This window comes from Balaenoptera physalus (assembly GCF_965194825.1).
Source record: "Balaenoptera physalus genome assembly, chromosome: 5".
Lineage (NCBI taxonomy): Eukaryota > Metazoa > Chordata > Mammalia > Artiodactyla > Balaenopteridae > Balaenoptera > Balaenoptera physalus.
In genome coordinates, this window is record NC_138884.1 from 62,786,936 (window position 1) to 62,808,318 (window position 21,383).

General features: G+C 37.5%; 1 protein-coding gene across 1 annotated transcript; it reads right to left on the reverse strand.

Moving 5' to 3' along the window:
- Window positions 1-580: 580 nt before the first annotated feature.
- AMBN (ameloblastin) lies at window positions 581-16,051 on the reverse strand. Its single transcript, XM_082461942.1, has 9 exons — window positions 15,170-16,051; window positions 12,418-12,468; window positions 11,081-11,128; window positions 10,475-10,585; window positions 8,547-8,846; window positions 7,657-7,695; window positions 7,334-7,447; window positions 6,725-6,769; window positions 581-4,915 (listed from the first exon to the last, which is right to left on the reverse strand). The coding sequence occupies exons 1-9, from the start codon at window positions 15,221-15,223 to the stop codon at window positions 4,370-4,372; spliced, it is 1,308 nt and encodes a 435-aa protein (XP_082318068.1). The 5' UTR covers window positions 15,224-16,051; the 3' UTR covers window positions 581-4,369.
- Between the last annotated feature and the right edge of the window lie 5,332 nt (window positions 16,052-21,383).

Here is a 21,383-nt window from a genome sequence, read left to right on the forward strand (position 1 = left end):
ATAGTGGTTATGAACCTGAAAATCCTTATAGTTTACCAATTAAAGCTTATAGAAGTCAGATGAGAGATGGAATCTTGGTCCACATCCATCGAACCGTGGCCCAATTACTCTATCTCGTGGTTATTTCCCCAGTCCCAGAATATATAGTCAGAATAGATATGCCTAACAGTTGGCAGCATTCCACATTGATTCCTACCCCAGTGGAATGAAAGCTATAATGATAGGAAGGGCCAAGTGGAAGGAAGCTCCTAGAACTGTATTCCTTTCTTTAATCCCTCAATAAGATGGTAAGACATATAGGGGGAACTACAGAGATTAGTGTCACCACTGAAGGCTTGGGAGATGACCTACCACATCCCCACTTAACTCACTTGTTTGGCTGATGCAAATGCTATATGGGTCATGGGGACACAGTGGATTATTGCAAAATCAATCAGGTGGTGATGCCAGTGGTAGCTATAGTTCTAGATGTGGTAGCTTTATTGGAACAAATCAGTATAGCCCATGGCACTTGTATGTAGTTATTGATCTGACAGATGCTTTCTTTCTATTCCAATCAGTAAGAAAAATCAGAAGCAGTTTGCTTTTAAAGGGCAGGGACAATACAAACTTAAACTGTTTTGCCCCAGGACTGTGTCACCTCTCTTGCAATTTGTCATAAGATAGTCCTGAGGGTCCTTGATCATCTTCAAATCCCACAGGAAATCATGCCAATCCATTACATTGAAGACACAATGCAACAGGTTTTGATTAGCATGAAGTAGCAAGCCAGAGGGTAGAAGATAAATACTGCAAAAGTTTATGGGGCTCCTGACATTTCTAGAGGTCCAGTAGTCTGGGGCATGTCAAGATAACTAAAGTGAAAGGCAAGTTGCGGCAGCGTGCACCACCCTACAAGAAGAGAGAAGCACAATGCTTTTGGATTTCTTTGTGTGCTGAAGTCAACATATACCACCTAGTGTATAACTTGAAAGGCTGCCATTTTTGAGTGGGACTTAGGTCAAGAGAGGGGTACATGTTGTAGCATAAGCTTCCCTGTCACTTCGGCATTATGACTCAGGGCTTTATGGAAGTATCTGTGGACCTCTGACAAGTCCTGACAGGAGAATAAGAGCACGGAACCTTAGGGTTCTCCTTGTGAAAAGAAGTTCTTATCTTGCTACTGGACCCTAATAGACACAAAATGATGATTTTGGGATGCCAAGTGATTATGCTATTTGAGTTACCCATCTTGAACTAGGTGATTTATGGTCCACTGAACCATAAAATAGTATAAACAGCAGCATTCCATTGTAAGTGAAAATGATCAGGCTTTAGCAGGTCTGGAGGCATCAAGTAATTTGCCTAAACAACAGGTTCAGGTTCCTCTTTATAACTTTGATGGCTTTCCCTCAATCCACACATTTGGCTTCACGGGGAGTTCCATATGACTAGAATAACCAGATGTCCAGGTTTGCCCTAAGTAGTACTGGTTTACACCTGTTGTCCGACGTTCATTCGTCATTCATGACACTGCTTTTCATTATCAAAGTATCCTAGTTTGGAGAATCAATTATATGACTACCCTATTTCTGATCAATTAATGGAGAGGAAAGAGTGTGTGTGTGGTTCATGGATTTCTATACTCAGGTATCAGCTGGAAGTGCATGGTTAATGCACCACAACCCCACTGAGTGGGCAGAATTTTAGTTTGTCTATTTTGTGTGGAAGGACAAATGACCTGAGATATAGATCTATACAAACTCAGGGGCAACACCAGATTGGTCAGCTGGTCAAGGACTTGGAAAGAACAAGATTGGAAGATTACTAATAAGGCAGTCTAGAAGGCAGGCTATTTAAATAGAGGCTTCAGGATGGGATACAGTAGGAAGATATTCATTTCTCATGTAAATTTCTGGTAGAGGGAAGCCATAGTAGAAGAAATTCTCAATAATTAAGATGGCTCCTCCTGTGGGTGACATTTAGCCTCTTTCCCTGGCCACCTTGGTGTTTGCTCATGGACTGGTGTTTGAAGTGGCTATGGTGGCAGGGTATCAACAACTTGGTATCCCACCTTGTCAAAGTTGATCTAACTACTAACACAATTAAGTGCCCAGCCTGCCAATAGCAGAGACCAACTTTGAGCCCTTTATAGGATAACATTCATCAGAGAAACCAGCGTTATGTGAGCTCATAAATGTATGCTCTGAATTACAAAGAAGGACGAAAAGGGTAGTGTGTGGAAGTGTGAATGGAAAAGCACAATTTCATCAGATAATGGGAAAATTCCATTTCTCCACTGTTGCTGCTGCTGTTTTGCTTGGTTCTCCTTATGAAAATGTTCAGTAGGAAAAGAAGGAAACTACTATGATTTAGCAATTTTATCTGTGTACTTTATCTCATTTAGTTCTCACAACAACCTTGTGAGGTGAGTTGGGTTGTAGCTCCATTATGGAAATGAAAACACAGGAGCAGAGAGATTAAGTCTTACTTCCAAAGACTCATAGATGATTAGATGTGATGTCAAGGTTCGAACCCATATCTCTATGTCTTTTACCATACTGCTTTTTTTTTTTTTTTTTTTTTGATGTGGACCATTTTTAAAGTCTTTATTGAATTTGTTACAATACTGCTTCTGTTTTAGGTTTTGTTTTTTGGCCCCGAGGCATGTGGGATCTTAGCTCCTCGACCAGGGATCAAACCCGCACTCCTTGCATTGGAAGGCGAAGTCCTAACTACTGGACTTCCAGGGAAGTCCCCGTATTGCTTTTTAGGAGACTGTCTGGAGTGCTAAGGTGGGTCTCAGTGGGCATCTGCTGGCTACCATGGCAGTCATTCTGTTACCCTTGCACCTTTGCCAGAGCCACTATGGGACAAAAACTGAATTTGAATCTCCTGCATCCTCCTTCTGCTCCAGCCCATGGAGTGGGGGTGAGCAGAGCTCTGCCTGGAGAGAGAGAGAAAATAGGAGGTGGCTGCATGGTCCTGTTAAGGCTCCTGAAGTATCCCAGGTCAGGAGGCATCTCAGGGCTCTTTTCCTTGGCTGCATCTCCAAAATCTCCACAGGGCATGGAGGGGAATCTGAGCTCTACGGAGCCTAAGACCTGGGCTGGGCAACTTGGGAGGAAGTGGAGAGAATGGGGGAGGAGGCTACTTTTTAGGGAGGAGGCTAATTTTCAGATCTGGCCTTGGAACCTCTTAATTTAGGCAAATAGCCCTGACTGATACATACCTAGCTTTGGTGACAAGTAATGATCATTTTCTGGTTATCCTTTTATATTTCACAGAAATGAGCTAATTCTTACATGGTGCCCACATAACTCTTCTTGTGCATCTTCCTCTTGGAGGCCTCATTCTACAGATGCTTTTGATATTGTTCTGAGAAAACTTGTGTGATCCCTCCCATCCTCTCCCATGCTCCTAACCTTAGGCTGGAGATGCCCCTAAGCTTCTCTGTGGTTCCAGAATACCTTGTACTTGGCCTTGTTATAGCACTTTCACATGTTTGCAGGTTTGGGAGTATCTATTTTGCAGTGTTGTTGTGAGATAATACATGTAAAGTACTCGGGCTTGGCCTAGAGTGGCTGTTTTTGTTATTACTGTGGTTGCTCGTCTGCTTGTCAATCATCCCTATTGAAAGCTCTGAGGGAAGGGGCTGTGTCGCTGCTCCCTAGCACAGTGCCTAGGACATTGGTAGATACTCAATAAACTTCCCAGGAAAGAAAAATGAGTTGAATAAAATGGGTTAAAGAGTAGCAAATACAGGGGATGAGTATGCTTTTCTTAATCGTTTAAATATATGTAAATAATAAGCGTATAATTTCTGATAGTTTCAGTGAGAAAATTTTTTTTATTTAAAATAAGCTAGATGCTTTTACTAGATTAAATAAAATACTCTACAAATGAGAATTTTAAATCCAGTATACCAAACCCAGTAATACCAGTCAGGGATTGTCCACCAATCTCCATTTAATAACATTTAAATGAAATAACTTATAATTCTAAGAATATGTGCCTTTGCTTAGAGAAAAATTTCCAAAGCAGTGTCACATTTCCTGGATATAACAGTGTCATGCTAGTAAGAGAAATTCTATAATGTCAAGACAGCTAAGAAATGGTGATTTTCAAATGCAGAGACCCTTAGGCTTGCTCTGATGTTATTAATAGTATTTCTAAATCACAGAGACAGGCGACACATTTTATTTCAATAAGAGAATGAAAGCAAGAAGGGGACCTACACTATTTCTAGCCACTTATATTTATTAATATGTGCTTAACACTTTTAATGCCTTTGCTGCAGAGGGTAATAAGTGTTTTCGCAAAAAGATAGACTATTGGGACAAAGCTGGGGAGCTTGTGCATACAGAAAGTAGCCGATATCTCAAGGCTCTCAGGGCTCTTGGAAATGGCATGAATCATGCTTAATCTGGGGCTGCTGGGCCTTGTTTCCTGGCATCGATGTGTGCTGACTGTCAGGGGTCACTGTGGAATCCACGGTGGTTTCTTCCTGGAGACCCAGAGTTGTGGTCTCATCAGCACCGTAGGTCTCATAAACATCAGCTAATCCAGGGGTCATCAGTGGGTCTGCGGCTGCTGGGGTGACCCTGAGGGGTCCCCTGCTCTGCCCTGCAGGGCCTCTTGCTAGGTTGGGGATATTGCCTTTAGGATTAGCAAGAAGCCCTCCGAGGGCACCAGGTGCTAGCTCTGAAAGGAGAGCTGGGTTTTCCGGATCGGCTGGGTTGGCCTGCGGCACGGGGGGTGGTTGTGCACCTCCTTCTCCCTTCTCCGGGCCTTTGGTTCCAGCGACTGGGGAGTCAAATTCCAGAGTAAAGTCCCCGCCCATGGCTGGATTGGGGGGCATCCCTCCAAGGCCGGGCCTCATGCCTCCAAATCCCGGGAACATGGCTCCATAGGCCATGGGGCCTCCTCTTCCTCCCTGGAAAAACCATTTATCACATATTATTAACTATATGATGCCATTATACCAGTCAGATTCACTGAGAAACCATAAAAAACTGATAGGGAACAGAGAATTGGCTGACAGCTTTGTGTAAGCACATTTCTCACTAAATTGGCTTCTGTACTTTTCTGGGTGGGGACGCTCACTTCTTTGAAAGGGAGATGAAGACCCTTTGAATGCCTGCGGAAGGGTAAGAGGGAAAGAAGTAGGGAAGTAGGGCAGAACCAAGTCTACAGGCAAAAGGTAGTTTGAATTTCATTTTAAGAAAACAATAAGCAGTTGAAAAGGGCAATACCATCATAAGACAAACAAAATCTGATGCATTCCTGAGTTTGTTGAGCAGAGTTTTGGAGGACATTGTCAGTATCATTTCTCAGTATCCCTCAAAATGAATGAAGCCCCATGTAATATTTTTTTCTTTTGCTTTAAAAATTTTTCCTTCCTTCCTTCTCTCCTTCCTTCCTTCTTCCCTCCCTCCCTCCCTCTGGAGAAACAGAAATATTTTCTTCCTGTGGACAGTTAAAATTCTAGAACTGACCATGTGTCCTTTTTTCCTTTGTTGCGAAAAATTTCAGGACCAAATCTTGGGCTTCTTACAGCAAGTGTGCAGGGCTTTGTAACTTGCATATCTGTATTCTCATTTCCTCATTTTAAATTCTATCTTCAGTTTTTTGGTTATATTTATTGTGTTTTTCATAAGCTATAGGAAAATCTTTTAAGAATGAGGCAAAATATAAATTAATTAAAATTCTAAAATAATAATTAACACACTTGAATTTTCAACCCGTTTCGCTGGTGTTATGTAGAGTCAGTACTTTTTCCTCTTATCTTCTCCTGGCTCTCCACTCGCAGATTTTCCCATCATCTCCTCCAGGCATGGCACTGTGAACCCCTGGGCTGCTACCCTTATCACATGATTTTCACATTTTCTGCCCCTGTATCTATTTTTTTCCACTGACTAGACTGTGAACTCTCTGAGATCAGGAACCTTATCTTATTTATCTTGCCTCCATAGGATCTTTTTATGTGTCTCACTCACAGAAGGCACTCAATAATGTTGAGATTCAAGTTTTCTTTCAGTGATAGCATGTTTACATGTATTTATTAACTCGATAGGATCCGTAGTTGATAATGATTTGTTAATTCAGTACGGTTTTACTTTGTTTTGCTTTGTGCTCTAACAGATGTAACGTAGAAATTTCTGAGGGAAAAAAGTCCAATTGTGTGAGTCTATTGATCTCAAATTTTAAAGTTGTAATATGCATAGATAATGATAAGAGAATAAGAATACACTTGACTTACATTGTTAATGTACTTTGAATTTTACAATAATCAAATTTTAAACTTGGTTAATTTTTTTTCTTTTTGATCTCTCAATTTTGAGGTCTAAATGATTTGCAATTTTGTTGAATTTGTTGTTTTGAGGGGTTAAGTGGTCTGAGAAGTAACGGGAACTTCATGAACCATGTGTATCTTTTTTGGTTTAAAGCGTTTGCTGTTCAGTAATGGTGGCTTTTCAAGAGAGGTTTCTCCTGTTCTCATATTCAAGAAATGGGGCAAAATCCTATGTGCAAGAATGGTCATCACTCAGAAATGACTATATGGGAAATGTGATGAAATCTTTGCATGCTGCTTCAGAATCAAGCTTTTGGTTTTGGAGTGGAACAACTTGAGTCCCATGCTGTATATTCAGCTACATTCAGGGCCAACACCTCTTGCAGCCAGTCATCTGTGACTGTTCTCCATTGGCCACTATTTTAAGAAGACTTTGAGGACATTACTCACAGCCATTTCTTCTGAGCTCATGATGCCAAGTCTGGCAGGAGCGTTCTGTTCAAAAAGAAACACAACATCATATTATGAGCCAGCTGACTCCTATTATCTTTGTAACTACTCAAGACAAAGTTAAAAGTCATTTAGTCTTTCCTTAAACCTTAATATTAATGCTGTGTCCAGAGGCAGGGTAAAGTGGAGAGATCAGTTATTATTAAATAAATGTAGCCAATTTGGATAATTAAGATAGAAAATTTACCTTTTCTTTAATGCCACTGTGTGTGTGTGTGTGTGTGTGTGTGTGTGTGTGTGTGTTTGTATGCCTGGCCAGAATTATTCAAATAGGAAGTGTGCCTCCTTGCCATTTCAGTTGCTGACTTAGGCATTCAGAGAATATGGAATCTATTGTTTGAGGCCTGGATTTTATAATATTATCTCTTAAGATAACATTTAATTAAAATGATACTTTTTATAGGATAAAGACCAATTGATTTGCTCCCTAGGACATGTAAAATATTCCTGGATAAAGCTAAATATAAATACAATAATCATCACAAAATGCATTTCCCAAGAGAAAAACTTTTAAGTAAATCACAGAGAAGTGGTATTAAAAAAACTTACTGGAGATGGTTTATTTTGTGGCATTGGTCCCTGAGATATCAAACGGGCTATTGGAAACATCTTTAAGTGGTAGAAGAGAATAAGCAATTCATATTTGCTATAACACAGGCAAACCTCCCATTACGGCCATTTCTAGGAGTTATATGAAACGTATTTTCAGATGGATTACTATGATAAACAAGTATTTAATACTTAAGCAAACAAAGGAACCCGTTAAATTTCATATTTATGGATAAATGGGGCAATTAAAATTTTTTACTCTCCTTTCTTGAAGTATAGAGATGTATTTCCCAAGAAAGTGTCTTACTGAGATTTGTACTTACCGATGGATCTTGTGGATCAGCAAAATCCATTCCTGGCAACTGCATTACAGATAAATATTAAAATTACTGAACAATTAGAATAGACGAAGTGAACTTAAAATGTTCTTATCTTATTTACGATTATGATAAAACAATCTAAAATGGATTTCCTTGTTTTTACTTTCATTTCGTCTCCGAGGGTACAACCAAAGAGATTACAGTTGCCCTTTACTGACATGACTCAAGTGCACAGAGGGGAGATGGGGCATGTCTGTCATGAGTTTGCTTTGTTTTGCAGAATAGAAAGTAATGAATTTTGGAATCAGAGCATGCCAGATTGGTTTGAATGCTGGCTGTGCCACTTAATTTTTGTGTAATACTGGGAAAATTTTATAACCTCTTAAAATCTGTCTTTTTAAAAAAGGATGATAATATCTATCTTTATAGGATTGGAGTCAGGATGATATGTGGGGATGTTAAATGCCTGCAGCATACTAGTTACATGATACCTTCCTTTTCTGTCCATTGCTCTTTTCTCGATATTATTACATGATACTTTTGCTTGATTGTCTTCTCGATTACCAGATAGAGAAATAATAATGCAAAAATACTATTTGCAATGCTGAGGGATCAATCACTCTTCTCAGTCCTTCCAACATTGAAAAAAGAGCCTGATGATAAGAAGCCTGGACTTCTCTGGGCTGTCCTATTTCCCCTGAAAGCTTTCATCTTTTGTAACTAAGAAACCAATTTTACAGGAACAGGATCTTTTAGAATCCATGCCCCATCTCAGATGGCAAAGGGCAGGAATGGATATTTATATTCTACTCCCAGATATGTCAATTGCTTGAAAACATATTTGTATTTTTGTGCATTATGCCCAAAGCTCTGATTATTTAAATGTGCTCTGCAAATCGGTTTTCTTTCACTAAGTTAATGGATGATCCAGATCTGACTTCAGAGAAAGGAATTACCTCGGTCTTCGGTGGCTTTTCTGATGGTGCCACCTGTTGTTGAATCATTGGCCCCTCTGATTGCTGCAAGGGCAGATGCCCCGGGTAAATCGGAGGCTGGGGTATTCCCTTCTGGACTGTGTTCTGGACGGAGGTTACAATGCTGGGCTGGAGGAAAGGTTTCTGTCCTGGCTGTGGAGGCTGCAGGGATGGCTGCGATGGGAGAGGTGGGGGATGCACAGGCAAAGAATATTCATACTGCAGAGAAATTTGAAAGGAGCGTCAGGAAGCGATGGCTCACTGAACTGTGGTGTCTGACAAAGCAAAAGGCCTTGGGGAACTTTCTACTTGGAAGAGAGTCTAGGAGACTTGTCTTGAAGATGTGTTCCATAGGAAGCACTGATTCACTTAAAGTCAATGTTTTTGGGGGCAGTCTGGTAGGTGTTTACCTCCCCTACTTCCTTTGGGGCTACCACTGCGCGTGAAGATGGAAAGCTATATGAACTTCTGGGTAGACTGAGCCGTTTCGTCCTCTGGGTTCCCACAGCTGCCTCTCTGTATCTCTATTTTAACACTTTCTCACTGGATTACAATTACTCGTGATAAAGCTTTGTCCCTTGGTCAGCTGACAGAGAATAATATGTCTTATCTATCTTTATAGCCCCAGGACTTAACATAGGTCCTAATAAGTGACTGGCACAGGTTAGAGAATATATTTTTTGAGTTAATGAAAGGAGAAAGGGTAATTAAATAAAATACCAATCAAATTCTTATATCATGAGTTCATTTTGGAAACAATCAAGTGGAGAAAGAATCACCACTGACATAATTTACTGTCCCACTAAATGTGGCTTGGTGAGTAATGCTGCTTGTTATGGAAAACCATCTGGAATCAAAAGTTCCTGTTAAAACAACCATGTTTTGTTGCTCCTCTTTGAAATTACCTGTTGTGAACAGCTCCCTATTATTTTTAAATTGTTTGCAAGCTCCTCAAAGTGGCTTAGAAGTCTCACACCTAGAGGGGTGGGATAGGGAGGATGGGAGGGAGACGCAAGAGGGAGGAGATATGGGGATATATGTATATGTATAGCTGATTCACTTTGTTATAAAGCAGAAACTAACACACCATTGTAAAGCAATTATACTCCAATAAAGATGTTAAAACAAAACAAAACAAAAAACAAACAAAAAAGAAGTCTCACAACAATCTGGCTGTGCTTCATCTCTTCAACCATTGCCCATCTCTAAACTCCTGGGCTTTCATTACTTGTACCTCATTCATTACTTATACCTCACAACTTAGCACCTTGTAATATGTTGTCTTGTCTTATCCCCTAATCAGATGTGAAATTTTGTAAGCTTTGGAGTCATTCTTAAACGCCTTTACTTTCATTTCCAGTCTACCATTTGGTTTATGTATTTGTTAGGCATCTAATAAATAATGATTAACTGATTGATGTAGTATTAATTGCTTAGGGTTTATGATGTTTTAACTAGGAATGTTTGGCATCATTTTAAATGTGTCTTTTAGTAATTATTTAAGGAATCTTGACTAAAATCAGAATTTTCCAGGATATAGCCTGCTTTCATTTTCAGGCTAGTTTATTTATTGTTATTGTTCATATCTTTAACATAGGTCTCTATATTTTAGAAGCCATATCTTCCTACTTGAAGTAAATATACAAATGGGTTGAAAATTTGGACCATTTTATTTTAAATTTTCCTAAGTACTAAAAACAGTTATAGGTTTTGATTTATTGTTATTTGGAAAATTTTTTATTCATTACTGTTACCTGTCTGTGGTTACTATATGACAACTTAGAGAAGGCAAGCAGGGGAATATTTTAAAGCTTGAAGTTTCAGACACATTGATGCAATTAACTTACCTGTTGAGTTTCATGTTTCCTTGGTCTCCTCCATGGGAAAGAGGAATGTGGTGGGAGGAGACCATGCATCCACAAAGAATTAAATGACTTCCCAAAGCCAAATCTTGAATACTAAAGACATGGAGAAAAAAAGTATGCTTATATTTCAGTGTTTTCTTAAACTTGGTTTACATTTTCTAAAAAATCCACAAAAAGTGTAGAAATAGCAAAAATAAGAGTGTTATTGGTTAATTTAATGTGGCTAGGTTAAGTCTTCCAATAGACTTGCTTTTTATTTATTCTGAGCCAGTCTGACATATTCCCATAAACTGCTTTGAGATTTTGCTTTTTTAAGCATTCATATTTTGGGCTGTATAATAAAATTAATAATACAAAAAAGAATTTTTTTCTTACTAAAGAAAATTCAACATTATTTTTATTTTCTCCTACCATCCCATCTTAGGTCCTTATTTTGTTTTAGGTTATCTCAATTACTCATTTGCTTTTTCAGTATTTAGGATATTGTTTATTCACAAACAAATTTTATGAATTACAGTGCTGCTGCTAATATCACTACCACCAACACCATGAATATTTGCAATAAGAATTATTTGAAAATAAGGTTACCTGAGAAAGCATGTTTAATCCCTGCAAACTTCCCAACTGTCTCATTGTCTATCAAGAAAAAAAAAAGTGGGTTAGTGTTTGTCACATATGTTCTTTTTGTGTATGACACAATTGATTTTCAACATATGGTAGTATTAGTACAAAGTTTGGGGTGGGTCAATTTGAATAACATAAGAGACACAAATCATCACTAAAAAGTGGAAATGTTAAATGTGGTTCTGCCATTGTTGTTATCATTGCTATTAAAATAGTGAGCTTGCTTTTCATCATTAATTAAAAGAGGAAAAATATCATTTAAGTGGAGGTCATATTGAAACATGGGAAAATAGCTCCTTGAATTGAAATATAAATATAATCACGAGGACATTGTCTCATTGACTCTTTTTTCCCCCATTTAACTTACTTTGCCTTTTACAAATCCAGCCCGAAGAGGAATTTGAAAAAACAGGCAAACAAACCAAACAAATTAAAACAAAACAACCCTACCTCCTTCCCAAATAAAAGTTCTCAAAATAATAAATATAAAAAACACTGGGGAAAATGGTAAGTATCTAGATAGATGGTCAAGAATGCTGCCAATTCAAGCGAAAGTCAATTTCATTTTTCCTGGGAAGAGGTGTAGAGTGCTTTGAATTGAGTTTAAGCTAGAAAGTAAGAAAAAAAGAAACTCAGTGAAATTAGCTTCGTTGTGAAATAAGCTTCTAGCACAAAGTATCGATTGCCCTCAGACTGTCATGATATAAATAAATTTTGCAAGGCCTTGTAAAAAATTTGTAATCTCATAAATATTTTTCTGTTCATAACTGTTTATATTTTTTACTGATATCTGAAACATTTCTATTTTGCTGGGGTTTTCTAGACAGAGTATATGTCAGGTATAAGAACTGCAATAAGACAAACAGAAGCTATGCAGGAGGCACTATAGTACAGTGTTAATGCTATTTACAGTCCTCATAAACAATTACCTTTTATAAGATAAACTTTCCTCATGGGAACTTTATCATATGCTATACGGAGAAGGAACTAAGTATAAGCCATTTGTGATTTCAGAATAATGTGTTCAATTAATGTATATATAATATGTATTAGGTATTAAATATTAGTATTGCTTTGATCACACACAGATGATGTTCTAAAGACCAAAACAACTGAAAATTTAAAATTGCAGTAAAATTATAAGATGAGGCTCTAATAAATGTCACAAACTTCTCTAGAACTGCGCAGGAGGACAGCCACTGACTTCTGGCCAGGAAAACTGAGAAACAGCCCATGTATTTCTCTCTTATCAAGAACATACCAATGTAAAGATTATATGTAAATACTCTGACAATACATACCTCAAGGCTCAAACTAGTCATGCCTGGTGTCCCAGGTTGCTGAGGAAACACCTAAATGGAAATAAGAATAATTTTGAATTTTCTTTGATGAGAAACTTCCTTACACACTGAATATAGAAAGCCACACCTATACATAAGGGCCAGCTAATATTGGTTTATTACCCAAATGACTTGAGCTTTTACGTAGAATGAAGAAGAACTTAAATTGTTTGGAGTATTAACATAATATTAAACATTTTTTTTTTTTTGGCTGCACTGCACGGCTTGTGGGATCCTAGTTCCCTGACCAGGGACTGAAGCCAGGCCCTTGGCAGTGAAAGCATGGAATCCTAACCACTGGACCACCAGGGAATTCCTAATAGTTAATAATTTTGCTCCCACATGAATCATCTACCCTTTTTCTACATCTTAATGCTATATTACTTTAAAAGCAAAATTTGACTTAGTTTGAAAGTTACGTTGAAAACAGATGAGAAGTAAAAGAAAATAGAAAACTAATAACTCAACTTAAATATTATCACATAGAAAAGCAAAGGGAACAAACTCGAACTCAGTTTTCTTGTGTGTTTGACAAATCTGCATACCTGGTTTGTGGAACGTGGTGTGGGATCACGGCATTCGGCAAAACCACGTGTAAAACCTAACTTGCCTCCCATTCAAAGGGCTTCAACAAATCTTCCATCATCTTTAGTGAAAGATTATTATTTAAAAATTTTTTTTTCTTCTTTTTTTGTTTTTATTTTTATTGTGAAAGATTATTTTATGTATAAACCTGTTGATCTTTGTTTATATTTTTGGGATCATATCAAAGGCATTTTTTCTGAAATAAAAGGTATTCTAGTACCAAGTACTATTATACTTACTGTGTTCATTTAAAAGTTGTTAAAAAAAATAGCTATATTTACAGCTAGGTTTTTAAACTGTAAGATATTTTCCTTTCTAAGCCAATCTGTATTAATATGCATGAATACAAGTGGGGAAAAAAACCAGAGAATGGAAGAGAAGAGTAACAATTAGAGTAAATTGGATTTTGAGGGGTTTTGGTTCTTTTGATATTCTTACATCTCGGGTCAAGGGGTTTTAATGCCTTACTTCCTTCATTTAAACCACAGGTATTTTTGGAGTCACCACGAAATGTATTGGGATGATTTTTCCTTTGTGAGGAAGTTCAGGAATATTTTTCTGAGCATATGTTATTTGTCTCCACGTCCTACATTCTTATACAGGTAAAATCCCACCTTCTGGGTCATGGTGCAAATTTCTTCAAATAATTCAGTTTTGCAAGTGGATAGAAGGGAAGGAGTTATAAATGTGTAGAAAATACTCCAAGTAGAGAAAGAGGTTACCTTTGTAGACAAAAAGAGTGATATGTGTATGTGTGTGGTGAGAAAATTGTTCGGAATTTGAGGGGATGTGAGAGTAGAGCCTTCTTTCCTCCTATTAGCCAGTACAAAAATAAGGTAACTGGGATAGATTCAACTACAGGACAAAGTATACTTTGCTTCTGTTTGATCCAAGTCATGAATTAATGAGCAATATTTACATGAATGTAGATAGACAGAGGATATCTTTCCCAGGAGGAAGTAAAAGGAGGAGAACATCTGATTTGGCAGTTGGCAATCTTAAGCCATTCTCCTCTTGCTCAGAGTGGACATGACTGACACAGGTGTGGACCATTGTAAGTTCCAAGAGTGTTAAGGTGTTAGACTGATGGTGGATGGCTGAGGTGACCCCAATGTCAGTATCATACAAAGATAAGCTAAGGTGGCAGCTTTAATTTTTCTTTCATTTAAAATTCATGTTGAGTAATGTAAAAGAAACTCTTTTTATCTGTAGAATGGAGGTTTTCATCCTAGTAGTCAGTTTTCATCCCCCTTTTTCGAAATGTTTTAAATTTAAGAAGCTCAAATGGCTACTCCTTTGTCTCAAGGAACTTAAATATTTAAAGTTCATTTAAGGCCACCTATGAGCTCCTCAAGACAAGAGACCACGTCACATTTAATTTCACATCTCCAATGCCAGCACATTGCTGGATACACTGCAGGTGCTCGGTCAATATTTGTCAAATGCATGAAACAGCTGAATAATGTCTTCGTGTAAACAGAATCACATGATATTGGCTGGAGTAGTTCAGTGCTCAAAGGATTGTATTCATATGAAATCATCTCAATATATGATAGAATGTACCAGGTGCAGGACTGTAACATACAAGTAGCCCATTGCATGGCGTGTTTTAATTTAAGAAACTTCAGTGCTTAGTCACACAGTATCTCCCTATAAGGCAAATTTGTTGGTTAATTACTAGCTTCAAATGGAATTACTTAGCTCAGTTTTGTAACCATAGTAATTTGGCTAATGCTGTTCTTTTAAAAATGAAGACGAAAACGTACTTTACTTTTTTGGAGAAATTTCCTCTTTCCATTTCGATTTCATAATGGTAGCAGGTAATTGATAATAAATTTGTGCTGTGACATTGTTGGAGACCACATACATCTTTTGAGTGAATGGAATAAGATGTAGAAGTTGTCTTTGGAATATTTAAAAGATATTTTTGAATAAGAAAATTTTATATTTGGCTTACTGCTTTTGGATTATAAGGGCTGACATCTGGGCACCTGACTTTTGACTCAGTAGGAAGATACCACTGGATTAATCCCAATGAGTCCAATTACGGACACTCAGCCATTTCCTTCAGTGTTGTTTGGTGTCTGGCAATGTCTCTACTAGGGTACCCTCTAGAAGACTGACTTACCGGCACTGCAGAACTCATTTTCAGGAGGCAAAGGATCAGTATCATGTCCTTCATTTTGAAAAGTGGGATCTGAAACAGAGTTGGATTGGAGAATCAAATCGGATGAATTTTTATTTCAGAATGGCTAAAAGACAATATTTCCATGAGCTCTTTGCTCTTCCAAAACGACTAGGTTCAAAACAAAACAAAACAAAGAAAACCAAAACAGATAAATGTTGCCAAACAACTGATTTTTATTTATTAGATTTTGGAATGAATTGACAAGCAATTAAAAAATTTCTAAGTACTTTTTTTTTTTTACAGAGCTACCACCTAGATGAACATGTGGGAACACTTCCATGAATATTTCATTTCATTTCATAAAATAAATTATGAATTAAAAAATCCCTTCCACTATGTGAAATGTTGGTCTATTAAGTATGATTCACAGGATTTTTTACTTTGTTTCCCTCCAGAATAAATTTTGAAATGCATTTTAAATGTAATACAACCAACAGTCATTTCATAACAGAAATGTGTTCATGTGCAGACATAAAGGGTATACCATTCTATGTTTAGGTTAGCCAGGAAACCATGCCAATAATTATCTTTAAAAATAAAAATTAGGGACTTCCCTGGTGACGCAGTGGTTAAGAATCCACCTGCCAGTGCAGGGGACATGGGTTTGAGTCCTGGTCCGGGAAGATCCCACATGCCGCGGAGCAACTAAACCCGCGAGCCACAACTGCTGAGCCCTCGTGCCACAACTACTGAAGCCTGCGTGGCTAGAGCCTGTGCTCTGCAACAGGAGAAGCCACAGCAATGAGAAGCCCGCACCCCACAACAAAGAGTAGCCCCCGCTCGCTGCAACTAGAGAAAAGCCCACACTCAGCAACGAAGACCCAATGCAGCCAAATAAATAAATAAATTTATTTTAAAAAATTAACGAAATATTTTAATTTCCTTTAGTATTAGTGGAAAATATGTCTCAAAATTGAGTTTTCCTCTTTCTAAAATGAATTATCTCTTCAGTTTATTCTATAAGTCCAGAAGGCACTTTACTCTCACATGAACAGAAATCTGACTAGTCAAGAGATTTGCTCAACTTCTAATACTTTTCCAAATTAGGTACTGTCACTAACAATCACAAATAGGAAAAAAAGTCTGTAGGTAAGTCTTTTTTTCCTTAGCTGAAAGGGTATTAGGCAGGTCTCCTCTGGAACACGCTAATAATGGTTCACAATAAGCTATTATTCAGCTTCTGGTGACAAGTGAAGATAAATCCTCTTTATAAAAGCTGCCTGGAGATAGGAAAAAAGAACTTACAGGAATCACATGGAAATCATAAAATCACATTTTACCTTCCATGCTGGCATGCACTGTGCTCTCAGGGCCTGGTGATGCCAACCAAGATAGTTCTAAGAAAAGAAGATTAAAATTTTTTTCTGGACTGTGCCTGGGACTCACTCTGTATCCCTCATTCAGGGAAGACCTGAAACCTTTATTTAAAGTGCCAATCCACCAATCAAAGTGAAGCTAAATGGGGGAAAAAAAACAACAACTCTCCTCCTGCAATTAGCCCACACCCTTTTATTTCATGCAAGGACATTGGCACAGTAGAGTCTCATTATTTTTAATTGTAACTCAACCCCTGTATTTATTCAGAGAACTCGATTGCAGAGAAGACACTGAAGGAATAATGAACATAAACTCTGAAGACAATGGTTTTGGTGAGCGGGGGGAAATATATGTAAAATAGGGGCAAAATAAACCCTTATCTGTTTTGTGCAGGTTTTTATCTTCAGGTAAAGTTAGTGACCCAGTGCTAGTATTCTCAGGATTTTCACTTTCATGTTTGTTGTGGTAAAAGTAACTCTCCTCCCTTCTCCCAACATACACACAATCTAGAAGGAAACACTAAAATAACTTTCTGGGCTTAGAAGAGAGAATGAAAATATTAGATGGATAATGAATATGTTATGATTTTTTCCTCAGAATTTCCTAGATATTTTCGTATCTGAAGATTATAGACTAGAGATAGCCAAACTTTTGCAAGAAATTTCAGTTGGACCCTCTGAAATAATCACCTCAGGTAAACTTTTAGTGCATATTCTTTGGGGGGAGGGGAACATAAATCAGGACATTCTCCATGAACCAATCAAGTCCACGGGCACTACTCTCAGTTCACTCTTTAGATAGAACCATTTTCAGGCATTTAGTATCAAGCCAGGTTAGTAAGTCATATTCATGTCACTTAAAAGGCCAACATCAACATGAATGGAGTTTTCTCTGTGAACAAATAAGAATGTCTTAGATATGGATTGAACTTTAGCTGCTTTTGTTATTTCTCTGCCCCTCTTTGTCTTTCCAAAGGTATGATTTCAGGCATGGTAGGGATAAGCACTTAAGATTAGTTTCTTGAGAAGGGATGAGTAAGTATCCTCCTTAGGGAAGTAGAGATCTTGCAAATTACAGGGAACACTGAGGAAGCTGGTATTTTAGGAGAAAGATTTCTTCATACCTAAGTTAGGCCTAACAACTTCAAGTAACGTTATCTAAGAAGCTGTCCCTGAAAAACTCCATTTCCCATTGATAAGAGAATTATTTTAGGGGGCAAAGAAATAAAGATTGTGAATATGTTTTGTAAATAACAAAATGTTATTGAAATGAAAAGTATTATTTTTGGTCTCTCTTCTCTCTCTCGCTCTCTTTACTCCAGCTGTGGTGCTTGATCAAGTCCCTTAATCTCTCTGAGCTCCACTTTCTTCCTCTGTAATATAAGAATAATCATTTACTACCTACCATAGGCTTGTTTTGAAGATTTGGTGAAATGATCAAGATACAACAGCTGCCATACAGTGGGTGCTCAATAAATAGGTTGATTGTCCTTGTGTAGGAGAAACTACATGAAACATGTGACCACGAAGACATTGTGTGTGTTTGTGTGTTATAGGAGGAGTTTTGGTGGTTAGGTCCATGAGCTCCAAGGATGTAGAGGAGGGACCTGATGGAAGGCATTTAATCTGCATGGAAGTTGATGCTGAATCTATGGGATTAAGCTTCCTAGTTGACAGCTAAACAGGGAAATGGGTGTGTGTGTGTGTACGTGTCTTTTATGGTTTATGAGCGTGATCATAATTTTGGTAGCACTCACATGTTCTGCCTTACTCTTAAGCCAAATATCCAATACATGATAAGTAATGTTGCTTTTACCTTTTTTAAACGTCCTTCATACTCAGTCCTGGGGTTATTGTCTTCTAGATGTTTGCCCATTAGTTTCTTTTTCCTTCGGTTTCCTGCATACCAACACCAAATTTATCTTCCTAAAATATTGGTTTCAGCATTTCACTGCCCCACTCAAAAACTTTTTAAGGATCCCTAAGGCTATAGTGTAAAATCCACCCTCTGTAACTAGACAAATTAACATTTTAATTCACCTTCCAATCATATCTCCCACTTTATGTGAGACACATGGGTATAATAATAATGTTGTTGTAATCAGTTGAAGTTAGTCTCATTTTGTATCCAGTACAGTTTTTTATTTTTGGCTTATGTTACTGGGAAAGTTAGTAAATATTCCTAATATATGCTATGGAAAATGTTTTAATTACAAAAAATCTGGAAATTATTATGAGTATATGAATGCATTTCTGATAGTGACTATAGGTGTTAAGGAAGTAACTGCAGCTGATGATGGAAAGTATGTAATGTTGGTCAAGACTGTACCTATATAAAGAACAACCAGAGTCCCAATTTTAAAAACTCCGTTTCCAGCAAAAATAAAAAACCTCAGAATAACAGAAAATCTGAACACCTGAGGGGACACATGCCACAGAAAAAGTTATAAAGAAAAATCTAGAGAAAGAAGACCCTGTGGACGATGTTAGTAATTATAGTAGCTGAGAGCACAGCTGTTTAAATCCCCTCTGTCACATTGATCATGCGACATTGGGTGAGCTACTCAACTCGAATATATATAATATTTTCATATAGTAATTTCATCTGTGAAGTGTGGTCTACCATAGGACAGCATTAATTTCTTTTAATTTAAATAGAATACTGAACAGAATACTAAAATAGAATATAGTGCTCAGCCTGCTCTCTGATATGAAGAAAATGTTCAACGACCATGAGTTATTCTTCTTCTCGAAGTAAAGAAACATATATGCTGAAAATATGCTTCATATTGAACTGTGGGCCTTGGTGTGGCTGTTCCAGCCACCAGTGGGAACTGTAACAACTAACTAAAATGTATAGAAATGATTTTCTATGTTGATTCCATGTGACAAAATATGAACTTTGATTTTTGCTTTGTTTTTACACATTGTCCTTTCAACCTTCTGCTCTAGCCAGAATTATTTAGTCATTCTCTCCAGTTATGCCCTGGTTTTTCTCTTCCTGGGTTTTGGATGAAACTTCCTCTCTGCCGAGACTCTTTTCTCATCTCTTCACAACTTGTTTTTAAAGTTCTACTCAAATTTTACCTCTTCTGTGACTCCTTCCCCCACCATTCCATTCCTCTGTGATTTTCTCTTCCCTGAATTCCAGATAATTGTCAGTCACTTGTCAGTTGTTCGTACACTACATGGTGACAGTTTGTTTGTTGTAGACACTTCACATTTTACTTTGCATGTGGTCCTCTAAATTTTGGGTATGGTTTTCATGTCTTTTCAACCATATAAAACATTCCTGTGAGAACAGAAATCATCCATTCTACTATGTTGCATCTTTTGGTTCTATGCACATTATAATATGTAATATTTGGATAGTATTTACCATGAGAAGGCATTATTTTAGAGTTTTACATGTATTAATTTATTTAATTCTCATAAGAACTTTATGAAGAGGGTACTATTCTCCCCTTTCTATACATGATGAAACTGATCTATAGAGAGATGAATTGCCCGAAGTGACAATCAAATAAGTGGTGGAACCAGAATGTGGACACTTGCTTCTTATGCACTATGCCAAAATGAATCAATCATCCATGGCAGATGACACGGACCAGTCATTTCAAATACAGAGAAGTACAACACAATACACCTGTCTGTAAGGAATTTATCAGCTATTTAATCAAAGAAGAGAGATACACAAAAATAGTTAATAAAACATATAACAAACCAACAATAATTTAGTTAAAAAGCACACATAATATCAAAAAGCATAGCCCCACGTGGATTAACTGCTAAAATAAGAATGCTACAGAACAGTGATTCTCAATCTGGGATGATTTTACCCCTCAGGGAAATGTCTAGGGGGTCAGGGGATATTTTTGGTTGTCACAATTTGTAGCAGGGAATGGGGAAGGAGGGATTTGCTATTGGCATCTAGTGAGTAGAGGCCAGAGATGCTGCTAAATATCCTACAATGCACAGCATAGGCCCCTCCGCCTGACCAAAAAAATTATCAAGCCCCAAATGTCAACAGTGGTGAGGTTGGGAAACTCTGCTGTAGAAGATTGCTATAAAATTTTTGAAGTTGGAGAAATACTTTGGGACTTTGGGGTCAGGTATGAGGAGAATAGATTCATGCTGAGCCTTGAAAGAAGGATAAGCTTTGACAAGATGCTCAGTCAATAGCTGGTGACTGAGTGAACTGACAAGTGTTCCAGGGAAAGAATCTGATGGAGTGTCAGGCATTAGGCTTTAGTGGAAGGAAACAAGGGCAGAGGGTATTATCACGTCAGGGAAGGCCAATTTTTAAAGCTGATTTTGTATGTTGAATAATAAAAGCAATAATAAAGGGTTCATGGATCTTATACTAAAGTCTACAGTATATAATATTCATAACTTATTTTACATGTACACACTGCTATATGTAGAATGGATGGCCGACAAGGACCTACTGTATAGCACAGGGAATTCTGCTCGATATTATATAGCAACATAAATGGGAAAAGAATTTGAAAAAGAATAGGTACATGTATATGTATAACTGAATCACTTTGCTGTACACCCCAAACTAACACAACATTGTTAATCAACTATGCTCCAATGTAAAATAAAAAGTTAAAAAAATAAAAACTTATTATATTAATAGCTTATTTTTATCAACCACCACTTACCATGCACTAGACGCTGTGCTTTATATTCCTTATCTTAAATCATCTTCATGAATCACCTCATGAGATAAGTACTGTGAAAACTGGGCTTTAGAAAAGGTACTATGTCCTTCAGAGTTAATAAGTAGCATAACTGGAGTCAATCTCCAAAGACCATGCTCCTGACTGCTAGGC

What these genes read in the sequence shown, in the direction of transcription:
- AMBN (XM_082461942.1), bottom strand. Translation starts at nt 15,223, where the DNA reads ATGAAGGACATGATACTGATCCTTTGCCTCCTGAAAATGAGTTCTGCA. An exon ending in TGACTAGTTTGAGCCTTGAG is followed by an intron (nt 11,129 to 12,417) that starts GTATGTATTGTC and finishes TTTTCTTGATAG; the next exon opens with ACAATGAGACAGTTGGGAAG. An exon ending in GGAAACATGAAACTCAACAG is followed by an intron (nt 8,847 to 10,474) that starts GTAAGTTAATTG and finishes ATTTCTCTGCAG; the next exon opens with TATGAATATTCTTTGCCTGT.